At 25.1% G+C, this 12,591-nt stretch overlaps 1 protein-coding gene across 1 annotated transcript in view; it reads left to right on the forward strand.

Moving 5' to 3' along the window:
• LOC117178796 (ATP-dependent RNA helicase Ddx1) overlaps positions 1 to 12,591 on the forward strand; it is a 40,755-nt gene that overhangs the window by 8,190 nt on the left and 19,974 nt on the right. Inside the window, exons 3-6 of the mRNA XM_033370274.1 lie at positions 2,719 to 2,906; positions 7,324 to 7,523; positions 8,414 to 8,881; positions 11,035 to 11,204. Of these exons, the coding sequence (XP_033226165.1) occupies positions 2,719 to 2,906; positions 7,324 to 7,523; positions 8,414 to 8,881; positions 11,035 to 11,204 (1,026 nt within the window). The remainder of the gene's footprint in view (positions 1 to 2,718; positions 2,907 to 7,323; positions 7,524 to 8,413; positions 8,882 to 11,034; positions 11,205 to 12,591) is intronic.

Below are 12,591 nucleotides of genomic sequence, written 5' to 3' on the forward strand. Positions count from 1 at the left end.
GTGTGGGTATGTTAGGGTTGGTTTTTAGGGGTCTTTCCGAACTTTCTCACTCCGTCTATAATTAGTGAGGTAAAAAAACAGGATTTTTGACGTTTTTATATTGCCAAATATCGACAATCAAACTTGTCATTTTTAACCTTTTAGGTGTGGGAATAGTAGGGGTGGTTTTTAGGGGCCTTGCCGAACTTTCTCACTACCTCTATAATTAGCGAGGTAAAAAAGAGAATTTCTTATGTTTTTATATTTTTAAATATCTACAATCAAACTTGTCATTTTTTACATTTTAGGTGTGGATATATTAAGGGTGGTTTTTAGAATTCTTGCCGGTATAGTAGGGGTGGGATTTATGGGTCTTGCCGAACTTTCTCACTCCCTCTATAATTAGCAAGGTAAAAAAGAGAATTTTTCATATTTTTATATTTTTAAATATCGACAATCAAACTTGTCATTTTTTACATTTTAGGTGTGGATATATTAAGGTTGGTTTTTAGAATTCTTGCCGGTATAGTAGGGGTGGGATTTAGGGGTCTTGCCGAACTTTCTAACTCACTTTATAATCAGTGAGGTAAAAAAGAGAATTTTTGACGGTTTTGTATTTTCAAATATCGACAATCAAACTTATCATTTTTAACCTTTTAGGTGTGGGTATGTTAGGGTTGGTTTTTAGGGGTCTTTCCGAACTTTCTCACTCCGTCTATAATTAGTGAGGTAAAAAAACAGGATTTTTGACGTTTTTATATTTCCAAATATCGACAATCAAAATTGTGTTTGGCATGTTTGAATAATGGGTGATTTGTAAGGGTATTTAACCCCTCAAAAAAAAAACTTCGAAAACTTCTTCCGATATAATATCATTTTTGTCATCCTAATTGATTTGGGCAAAACAAAATTCGGGAAAAAAATCTTTAATTTCGTTCATATGCACATTCGTAACTTCAAGTACATTGATTTTTAACCAATAAAGACAATTTTTCTACCAAATAGTTCAATTTTTATGGAAAAAATTATTTTCAACCAAACAATTACATTTACAACCGAATAGTTTAACTTTCCATGAAAAGAAATGAATTACAAAAATAATAGTAAAATTTTAACCAAATAGTAGCATCTTGAAGCCAAAGAGACGAATTTTTAGAAGACAGTTCAATTTTTAACAAAAAAGTTAATTTTCAACCAATAAAGAGTATGCAATTTGTAACTAAAATTTAATGTGTTGATTTTTCTCACTCGATAAATATTTTTAAAGGTGGTTTTTATTATCGAGGACGTTTCGATATATGCGGCGATTGAAATTAAAACGGACTATTATTCTATAACCTTTTAGGTTCTTTTATAGATAATTTAAAAAAACATTGGTCCAGTTGTCACCCTGATATTCGAACATATTTTTAATTCCAAATATTTTCTGTCAATGTAAAAAAAACTCTGTTATATATACTTTTATTATATCCAGATAATTGTGAAACAGAGTCCAAAAAAAGGTAGAAAAAGTCGCCGATTCTTAGAACTCTGATTTCCTCCTTTTCCTCGAACTATAAATTTCGCGCCAAAAATAAGCTCGCGAAATCTGCCAAAAAAAATTAACCCCAAACGCTTATCACTCACAAAAAAATTCGCAGCACGTAAAATAATATCTTGAAAAGCTATTGCAGCTTCGAGTATGTCACTAAAAATCCGAAAACTGTCCGATTATTTAATAGAAAACGGAAGAAATTAAAACACGAAATGAATTTTTCATCACGAAATTCGATTGTAGAAAATCAGCGTAATTATGCCTCAATTTCCCGAATCTTTTATAGCGTTTTATTCGTCACCAGTTCCTGCATCCGAATCTGATTAATTTTGATTAAATCACGATGATGATGATTTCTTTTCGACCGAAAATCACGGAGCACGGCACAACACTTTTGATTCTTGGGTAGATGAACCAAACACTGGTTTATACGCGTTCTCCAACGGACAATTCAAAATTCAAATGTAATTTCAAATCTCGATTTTTGCAATCATTGACTCTTTTCAGCTTAAAAATTGCATTTTTACATATGGAGAAGCTTGTAATTTCTTATTTTCGTATCGCGACTCATGGATAGGTGATATTAGCCTTATTTCGAAATTTAATTAAATTTCTATCTAACCTCAAAATCGCTCGTGACAGTTATAGAATGGCGGGATAATTAAAAAAAGTGAATTCATTATTTAAAATTTAAAAGTAATTTCAATTTTTTTAATTTTTCTAGTTATAATCTTCGTTCTAAAGTAATTAAATAATGCAAATAATATGGACTTACTATATAAATATACTATAAAACTGTATTCTCAGAATTTCTACCTTTTTTGGTGTTATTAAATATTAATAAAAAATGTATTTACAAAACAATATACATTAATAAAATTTATTAATTATCACAGGGATCGCAGTGCTTTAAAAGTTGCATTTTAGTGAAAATAAGGCAATTTTTCTTTTAAAAAAAAAGGAAAAATTATAACACTTTCATAAGAAATTACAAATTTTATTGAAATATAAAATTGATTAATCGCAGTTACGAAGAAAACAACATAAAAAATGTAGAAAAACGCAAAAATTCTCAAATGTAGACATTATAGGGAATTTCCAGAAAAAGTGGGGGAATAAGAGACTGACTGTGATCTCTGTTATTATTTTTTTCCAGTTTTTGGAAAAAAAATTTCCAAAAAATAATGAATGAATATTTTGCACAGGCTTCCAACCGACGTTCAAGCAGAAGCGATTCCCTTGATTTTGGGTGGCGGTGATGTATTAATGGCTGCGGAAACCGGAAGTGGTAAAACGGGTGCCTTTTGTCTTCCAATTATACAAATCGTATGGGAAACTCTCAAAGATTTGGAAGGCGGAAAAGGATCTAAATCTTCCGGAGAATCACAAACATGTAATTTATTAATATTTAAATTTGTGTGTTAGTCGTTGCCGAAAGGATAAGCATTTTTGTTCGGAGCATTAAATTTCTAAAAATTATTTTTAAATAATATCATTATAATAATATTCTTTATTAACGGGACGCACGATAGTAGAACATAAATTTAATGTTGGGCCTGCTTGTGATATTTATATTTTATATATTTATTAGATTCATTTCTATAATTCAGAATTATTTTTCGAACTCTGATACATGCATTTTTTTTAATATGAACGATATTGAATCCAAAAAGTTTTTACTTTTTGGCAACGACTTATAAACAGGACGCACAATCATCATCCAGATCAGGTAAAAAGTGAGGGGTTGGTCGGATCATCATTTTTGCGAAATATTTTCTTCAATCTGCTGAAATATTAAAAATCGTTTAAAATTTGTGTGCATTATTTGCGAAATATTTAAAAATCTTATAAGTCTTTTGGAATCTTTAAATAAATTGTGAATCATTTTGAAATCTTTGAAAATTTTTTGAATTCATTGTGAAATTATTTTGAAATCTTTGAGATTCTTCTGGAATACTTTGTAATTTTTTTGAGTGTTTTGAATCTTTTGAAAAATTCAAAATCCTTTAAACTCTTTTAATTTTTACGGAACCTTTTAAAATTCCTTAAAATCTTTGTGCAATTATTCTCAAATCTGTGAATTTTTTTTTTATTTTTTAAATCTTCCGAAATATTTTGAAATCTTTTGAAATTTATGGAATCTTTGAAATCATTTTGAAATCTTCTAAAATATTTTGAAACTTTTTGAAATGTTTTAAATCTTTTTGAATATTTAAAATCTTGTAACTTCTTCAAATTTTATGAAACCTTTTCAAATTCTTTTTAAAAAATTACACAATCATTTTGAAATCGATGTTAACTGTTGGAAATCTTCTAAAATATTTGTAAATCGTTTCAAATCTTCTGAAATATTTGAAAATATCTTAAAATGTTTACAGTTATTTAAAATCATTGAAATCTTTGAAAATCTTTGAAATTGTTTTAAAAAGAATTTGAAATATTCTAAATATTTCAACTCCTTGAATTAACGAAACCTTTTAAAAATCTTTTAAAAATTTTTTATCGTTTGAAATCTTTAAAATATTTTGAAATCTTTTAAAATGTTTTAAATCATTTAGAATTTTTGTAAGTGTTGAGAAGGTTTTAAATCCTTGAAATTCTCGAAATTTTACAAAATCGTTTTAAAATCTTTGAGATCTTATTGCAATCGTTCTGAAATCTATGTTAAATTTTTAATAATTTTTTTTTATTCTGTAATATTTTTTTACATTTTGAAATCTCTGAAGCGTTTTGAAATTTTTTAACAAAATTTGAAATCTTTTGCAATCTTTATTCAAAATCTTTGAAATCTTGAAAAAAATTAAAATCTTTAAAATCCTCGAAATTTTACAAAATTGTTTTAAAATCTTTGAAATCTTATTACAGTCATTCTGAAATCTATGTTAAATTTTTGATAAATTTTTTGTATCTTCTGAAATATTTTTGAATCTTTAAAATCATTTTGAAATCTTTAAAAGACACTTTTATCAAAACTTTGAATTGTTTGCGAAATCATATTGAAATATTTTTAAACTCACTAAAATATAGTTAAAATCATTGAAGTATTTAGAAATATTTGTTAAATTATAGAAATATTTTAATTCTATTTCAAATATTTAAAATCCTTGGATTTTTTTTTTGAATTTTTCAAAGTTTTTAAAAATCTTTTAAATCTGTGAAGTTTTATTAAATCTTTGTGAGATCTTTTAAAAATCATTGAAATCTTCTGAAATATTTTGAAACGTTTTTTAATCTTTAGAATCTTTGAAATTTTGTGAAATATTTAAAAGTCTTTGAAATATTTGCCAAATAGTTGAAATGTTCGAGAAATATTTTTAAATCTTAGCGGAATATTTGTAATCTTCTTAAATATTTGCGAAAATTTGAAATCTTTTAAAAACTGTTCAAAGCTTTTGAAAAGCTTTTAAACTCGTTGTAAACTTTGCGACAATTGTGGTATCATTCTGAAATTTGGTGAAATCTTTGGGAAAAAAATTTTAATTTTTGGTAAATATTTTTAAAATCATCGAAATCTACTGAAATATTTTGAAGTGTTTTGTAATCTTTAAAATCATGTGAAATCTTTTTAAATTTTGTTCAGATATGTTGTTATTTTAAAAATATTTAGGAAATCGTTGATGTTTGAGATATCTTTTCAAATTTTTACGATATATTTAAAATTTTCTTAAATATTTGTTAGCATTTGAAATATTTTAAAAACTTTACAAAGTTTTAAAATTTTTTTGTAAATTTTTAGATCATTGTGATAGCATTCTGAAATCTTGTGAAATCTATGAAAAAAATTTGAAATATTTTGAAATTTTTGTGAAATATTTTCAAAATCATTGAAATCTACTGAAATATTTAGAAATTTTATTTAATTTTTAAAATTATTTGAAATCTTTTTAGATTTTGTTCAAATATGTTGATATCTTTGAAATATTAAGGAAAGCGTTAAAATCGTGGAGAAATCTTTTAAAATTTTTACGAAATATTAGAAATCTTCTGAAATATTTGGGAAAATTTGAGAACCTTTTAAACGCTTTGCAATCTTTAAAAGTTTTTTTTTAATTTTTTGTAAAGTTTGAGATAATTATGGTATTATTCTGAAATGTTGTAAAATATTTGGGAAAAATTTGAAATTTTTGTTAAATATTTCAAAAGTCATTGAAAAATGTTGAAATTTTTTGTAATCTTTAAAATCATATAAAATGTCTTTAAATTTCGTTGAAATATGTTGATATCTTTTAAATATTTAGAAATCGTTGACATGATCAAGACATCTTTTCAAATTTTTGCGTTATATTTTTAATCTTCTTAAATATTTGGTAGAATTTGAAATCTTTTAAAAACTTTGCAAAGTTTTTAAATTTCTCTGTAAAGTTTGAGATCATTGTGATATCATTCTGAAATCTTTGAAAAAAATTTGAAATATTTTGAAATTTTTTATAAATAATTTTAAAATCATGTGAATTTTTTTTAATTGCGTTGAAATATGTTTATATCTTTGAAATGTTAAGGAAATCGTTGATATGTTCAAGAAATCTTTTCAAATTTTTTCGAAATATATGAAATCTTCTTAAATATTTGAGAGAATTTGAAATCTGTTAAAAACTTTGCAAAGTTTATAAAAATCTTTTAAATTCTTTGTAACCTTAAGATCTTTATGGTATCATTCTGAAGTTCTGTGAAATCTTTGAAAAAAATTTGAATTTTTATCAAATATGTTGCAATTAATTTAAATCTACTGAAATATTTTGAAATGTTTTGTAACCTTTAAAATCACCTGAAATTACTTTAAATTTTGTTGAGATATGTTGATATTTTGGAAATATTTGGAAAATCGTTGATATGTTAGAGAAATCTTTTCAAATTTTTGGGAAATATTTGAAAATTAGTTAGAAATATTGCAAAATTTTCAAAATCTTTTTAATTCTTTGTAAACTTTGAGATTATTATATTATCATTCTGAAGTTTTGTGAAATCTTTGAAAAAAAATGAAAATTTTTGTGAAATATATTTTTTTAATCATTAAAATCTACGTAAATATTTCGAAATTTGTTGTAATCTTTAAAATTATGCGAAATATTTTTTAATTTTGCTGAAATATGATATTTTTTTAATATTTGTGAAATCGTTGAAATGTTCGACAAATATTTAAATTTTGCGAATTATTTCTAATCTTCTTAAATATTTGGGAGAATCTTGTGAAATTCTTGAAGAAATTTTGAAAAGTTTTTTAATCTTAAAAATCATGTGAAATCTCTTTAAATTTAAAATATGTTGATATCTTTGAAATATTTAGGAAAAGAAACCTTTTAAAAATCATTGAAATCTTCTTAAATTTCTGTTAAATTATTGAAAACTTTGAAACCTTTGCGAAATATTATATTATATATAATATTTTGAAATATTTGAAATTTTCGATAAATCTTTTGTAATCTTTACAATATTTGTGCAATTTTTTTTAAATTGTCTCCATTTTTTTAAATCTTTGACATCTCTTGAAATTTTTGTGAAATCTAGTGGAATTTTAAAAAATATTAGTGAAATATATTTTTTAATCGTTAAAATCATCTAAATAGATGTTAACTTTTTAAATCTTGAAAAATCTCTGAAATCTTTTAGAATTTTTGTGAAATCTTATGCAATCTTTGAAATCTTCATAAATTCTTTTAAATCTTTGAAAAATCTTTGAATCTTTAAAAATATTTTGAATTCCTTGAAATTTTCTAAAAGCTTGAAATCTGGCGTACACATTAAAAGAAAGTCGTGCGCGTCAGCCCCCTGGTAAAAGGTAAAAATCTAATTATTTTAATTTTACTTTCAAGCTCCCCATTGGCTTCTCAGTATGTTTGATCGGGGTGCAGCATTGGCTGTAACGCCCGATGGATTGCGCTGCCAAAGCCGTGAACCCCGCGAATGGCATGGCTGTCGAGCCAATAAGGGTGTACACGGAAACGGAAAATATTATTTTGAGGCCACTGTTACGGACGAAGGACTCTGTCGTGTCGGATGGTCAACTGCTCAGGTCCTTATAATTATAAAATATACATTTTTTTGACACATATAAGAGTTATAATATAATATAATATAAATTAATCAAAAATAATATGAATTAATAAATAATTATGATTTGCAAACAGAATTTTTTCTAAAATGTTATGCGCATTTGAAGTTTGTGCATTGTTTTTCAAAAAACCCGAATTTTTTCTTTAAACCTTTATAACTTTCGGCCTAATTGAGATATTTATTATTTTCTTTTTTGTTCGAATGTCGTTCAATATTTAGAATAATAAGAAAAGTGGGGTTTTACCGAAATTATACTTTTTTAATGTTTGAAAATTTTAAGAAAAAAATAATGATCATGCAAGCTAAACCATTTTTGAGGCCGTGAGAATTTGTTTGCCTCCTAAAAATGTAGTTTTTTAATTCTTTTTTGTGAACGATAAAAAATATCGGAAAAGAACAAGAGAAGGTTTTCATAGAACTTTTTTAAAAGTGCAAACTTTTATTTTAACATTTTTTCGCATCTATCATTGGTTTCAAGAAAAAGTATAAAATTCTTTTGTAACAAAAAAGAATTCTCCTGGCTACAAAAGTTATTTAGCAAGCATCAAACTCACAAAATATCTTCATCATCAAAGAAGAAGTTAAAAAAAATGACAAAAAATTTAAAGGTCGCTTTTTTTTAGAAAATCAGTTGTTAATTTTGTCAGAAGAATCGCTGTCATTTCGTTAATTTTTAACCTTTTTTTTTAATTTTCCGGCGGATTTTGAAAGAAGAATGAAGAACAATGCACAACATTCAAATACGCATAACTTTTTAGAAAAAATTCTGTTTACAAATCAGAAAAATATGTATCGCCTAATTTGAAATGGATTCGGTCTATTATAATATAACATAATATTTGATTGCAGGCTTCTATGGATTTGGGAACAGATAAATTTGGTTTCGGGTTTGGCGGAACTGGAAAAAAATCGCACGCGAAGCAATTCGACAACTACGGCGAAGCATTTGGCATGCACGACGTAATTGGCTGTCTCTTAAATTTAGAGAAGGGCGAGATTCGGTTCATGAAAAACGGTCTTGATTTGGGAACAGCATTTACACTAAATTCCCAGCAAAAATCAATGACTTATTATCCGGCCGTTGTGCTGAAGAATGCCGAAATGTCCTTTAACTTTGGAGCCATGCCGTTCAAGTATCCACCACCGGCTGATTTTATTGCCTTGTCTGCTACGCCGAAAGAATTCGTGAAAAATAATCCCGTCAGCAGTCAAAGCAATCAAGGAGATACTTCCAAACCCGTTAATAATGCTCCACAGGCTATCATTATTGAACCCTCTCGGGAATTAGCTGAGCAGACTTACAATCAGATTCAAAAAGTACACATTTTTTTCTTCTCTTTCCTAATTTTTCCGTCTTTTTTAAAAGCAACAAAAAAAAAGATCTATAATTAATTTCTGTAAATCTTCATGGAGGCAAATTTCAGGAAAAAAATATAATTCAGGGTAAATTTTTTTTTACTTAACAGTATATATTTAAAGGTTTATTTTTTTCTTTCTCTTTAGGAAAAAGTTTTATTTTTCGAGGACTCTCTAAATTTCTGTTTGGGTTGATTTTTTTTTTTTAATTAATTGTGACGTACAGTATTATTTCTTAAAGAATCATAGTTTAAATTTTAATTAACATCATTCAAATAGAATTGTAGTGAATTCTTTAAAGAATAAAATGAGGCCTTGATCATTAGGATTAAATAAAAATTGTAACTTTCCCCTAAAGAGAAAGGAAAAAGTAAACCTTTAAATAACTACTGTTAAATAAACAATTTTAACTCAAATTATTTTTTTTTTTGACGTGTGCTTAGAAACCTCCATCGAGATTTACAAAAATTAATAATAGATCTTTTTTTGTCGATTTTATAAATCATTTATTTTTGGAACAAAAAATTTTACAAATTCTTAAGAAGAAAAAATGATGAATTTTTTCAATTATACATTTTTCTGATGAGAGTCCGTTGGATAAATACTTATTTGCCGAAACATTATTTGCCATACCCGTGCTGTTTACAAAAAAATATTTTTTCTTTAACCAAAATTTTTTGTGGATTGAAATGTTTATTCCATAAATTTTCATCACAAAATTATGTAAATATAATATTTTTAACACTTTTTTTTAACACAAAATTCGCTTTTTATAAAATTTTCAACTATTTAAAATTAAATTAAATATAATTTCCAACAGTTGAAAATTGTATTGAAATAATTTTTAACATTTGAAATTTCAATTTTCTTCCATTTTTAGTTGTGGCAAATGCAAGAAAGATTTTAATTTTGTATTAAAAACAAATGTAAAAAATCGAAATATTCACATAATTTTACATGAAAATAGATTCAACAAAATAGTTATTTTAAATTAAGGAAACCATTTTTTAACATAATTTATTTCATTTAGCCAAAAATACCTTCAAAATTAAGAAACTTATTTTTAATTAAATAGAAATGTTAATTCGAAGAAGAAATCATTTCATTCAATCAAATGAAATTTCTATGAATAAAAATAAATGTCTTTTAATCAAAAAAGCTTTTTTGTTGACTGAGAATCAATTAATATTTTTCGAATCAAAAAATCTATTTTCTTATTTATTTAATAAACATTTTAATCCATACAATTTTTGAGATATTTAAGGACTTTCAAAGGTTTTAAAATGTTCATGGGAAAATTTAAATTATTTTTTATTGTAAAAAATTAATTTTATGAGAATATTTAAAAACGTTTCAGAAACAAATTGATTTGTAAATAACAATCGTAGAATTGTTGAATTGAAGCTACAAATTCTAATTGACCATTAATTTAGGAAGTGCTCAATTTAGAAATTTTAATGATTCAATTTTTTATTTTTCTAGTTTAAAATTGCATAAAATCATTTATCATTTGAAAATTTACAAATTGATTGATTCATTCCTCAATTTAGAGCATTGGTCACGAGAAGCAAATTTAAACGTGCGATTATTTTAAAGAATAACATTTTTTTAATATTTAGACTATGTGACTGCTTATTTAAAATTGACAAAAATAAAAAATAAAATATTAAAAACTGTACATTTTGAAATGGAATTTATTAATGAGCCTTCAATCATTAGAATTTTAGAGTTTAAATTTAAATTTCGAACGCTTCCATTTTAATTGTTCCATTATTAATTTAAAATTCAAGGTGTTGAATTTCGGTGTATAAATAACAATTGAACATATCAAATTGTTTACGTGAATAGTGTTCCATTGAATTACTTCAATGACAAAATTTTCAGCTATAAGAATTCGAATTTTTTGCTTTTAATGGTCGAGGAAAAAAATCTCAAACCGCGAAAAAACGGGGAATTTTTTTCCTCAATTAAAGTTGACATCCTCTTTTTCTGTTTGAGGAAAACAGTAAATCGAAATTAGCCAACTTTGAATAGAATGAATATTAGAATAAATAGTATGGAGAATTCCCTTTTTTTTATTGTAATTAATGATTTTTTATTTTTTTGTTAAACAGTTCAAGGGCCACATAAAAGATCCAAGTGTTCGAGAATTGTTGGTCATTGGTGGTGTGAATATCAAGGAGCAAATTGCTGTTTTGAATAAAGGTGTGGATATTGTAGTTGGCACTCCTGGTCGATTGGAAGATTTAATTCAAGGAGGATATTTATCTCTCACGCACTGCAGGTACATTTTATCAGCCACTGACGTTTGTTTTTCAATACAAGAGACTAAATTCATATGAAATAAAAATTGAAATTCTTTTGTTACGTCAAATACACAAATATAATTAGGAAATTCTTAGAAATTAAACAAAACATTTTTGCTTTTTGAGTCATGAATCTAACGGTACGACTGCAAAATCACGAAAAATAAAATTTCCGAATTGGAAAATTCCCTATTAATAAAATTCCTGAAAAATTATAAAATTTCCGAACATTTTATAATACTACCGAATTGGAAAATTCCCAAATAATAAAATTTCCAAAAAATTATAAAATTTATTAATTATTTAATTAATTAATTTAAAAAAATTATTTATTATAATAAAATTATAAAATTTCGAACATTTTATAATTTTACCGAATTGGAAAATTCCCAAATATTAAATTCCCGAAAAATTGTCAAATTTCCGAACATTTTATAATATTACCGAATTGGAAAATTCCCAATTATTAAATTATATTTAAATTTATTTAAATTATATTTAATATTTAAATTTATTAACATTTTATAATGTTACCGAATTGGAAAATTCTTAATTATATTTCCCAACGTTTTATAATATTACCGAATTGGAAAATTCACAAATAATAAAAATTCCGAACATTTTATATTATTACCGAATTGGAGAATTCCTGAAAAATTATAAAATTTCTTAATATTTTATAATGATACCGAAATGGACAATTCCCACATAATAAAATTCCCGAAAAATTATAACATTTCCGAATATTTGATAATTTTACCGAATTGGAAAATTCGCAAATAATAAAATTTCCGAAAAATTATAAAATTTTGAACATTTTATAATTTTGCCGAATTGGAAAATTCCCAAATATTAAATTCCCGAAAAATTGTCAAATTTCCGAACATTTTATAATCTTACCGAATTGGAAAATTCCTGAAAAATTATAAAAAAATTTTATATTTTATAATGTTACCGAAATGGACAATTCCCACATAATAAAATTCCCGAAAAATTATAACATGTCCTACTATTTTATCATTTTACCTAATTGGACAATTCCCACATATTAAAACTCCCGAAAAATTATAACATGTCCGACTATTTTATCATTTTACCTAATTGGAAAATTCGCAAATAATAAAATTTCCGAAAAATTATAAAATTTCGAACATTTTATCATTTTACCGAATTGGAAAATTCCCAAATATTAAATTCCCGAAAAATTGTCAAATTTCCGAACATTTTATAATATTACCGAATTGGAAAATTCCTGAAAAATTCTAAAAAAATTTTATAGTTTATAATCTTACCGAAATGGACAATTCCCACATAATAAAATTCCCGAAAAATTATAACATGTCCGACTATTTTATCATTTTACCT

The sequence above is a fragment of the Belonocnema kinseyi genome, chromosome 8, assembly GCF_010883055.1.
Source record: "Belonocnema kinseyi isolate 2016_QV_RU_SX_M_011 chromosome 8, B_treatae_v1, whole genome shotgun sequence".
Taxonomy (NCBI): domain Eukaryota; kingdom Metazoa; phylum Arthropoda; class Insecta; order Hymenoptera; family Cynipidae; genus Belonocnema; species Belonocnema kinseyi.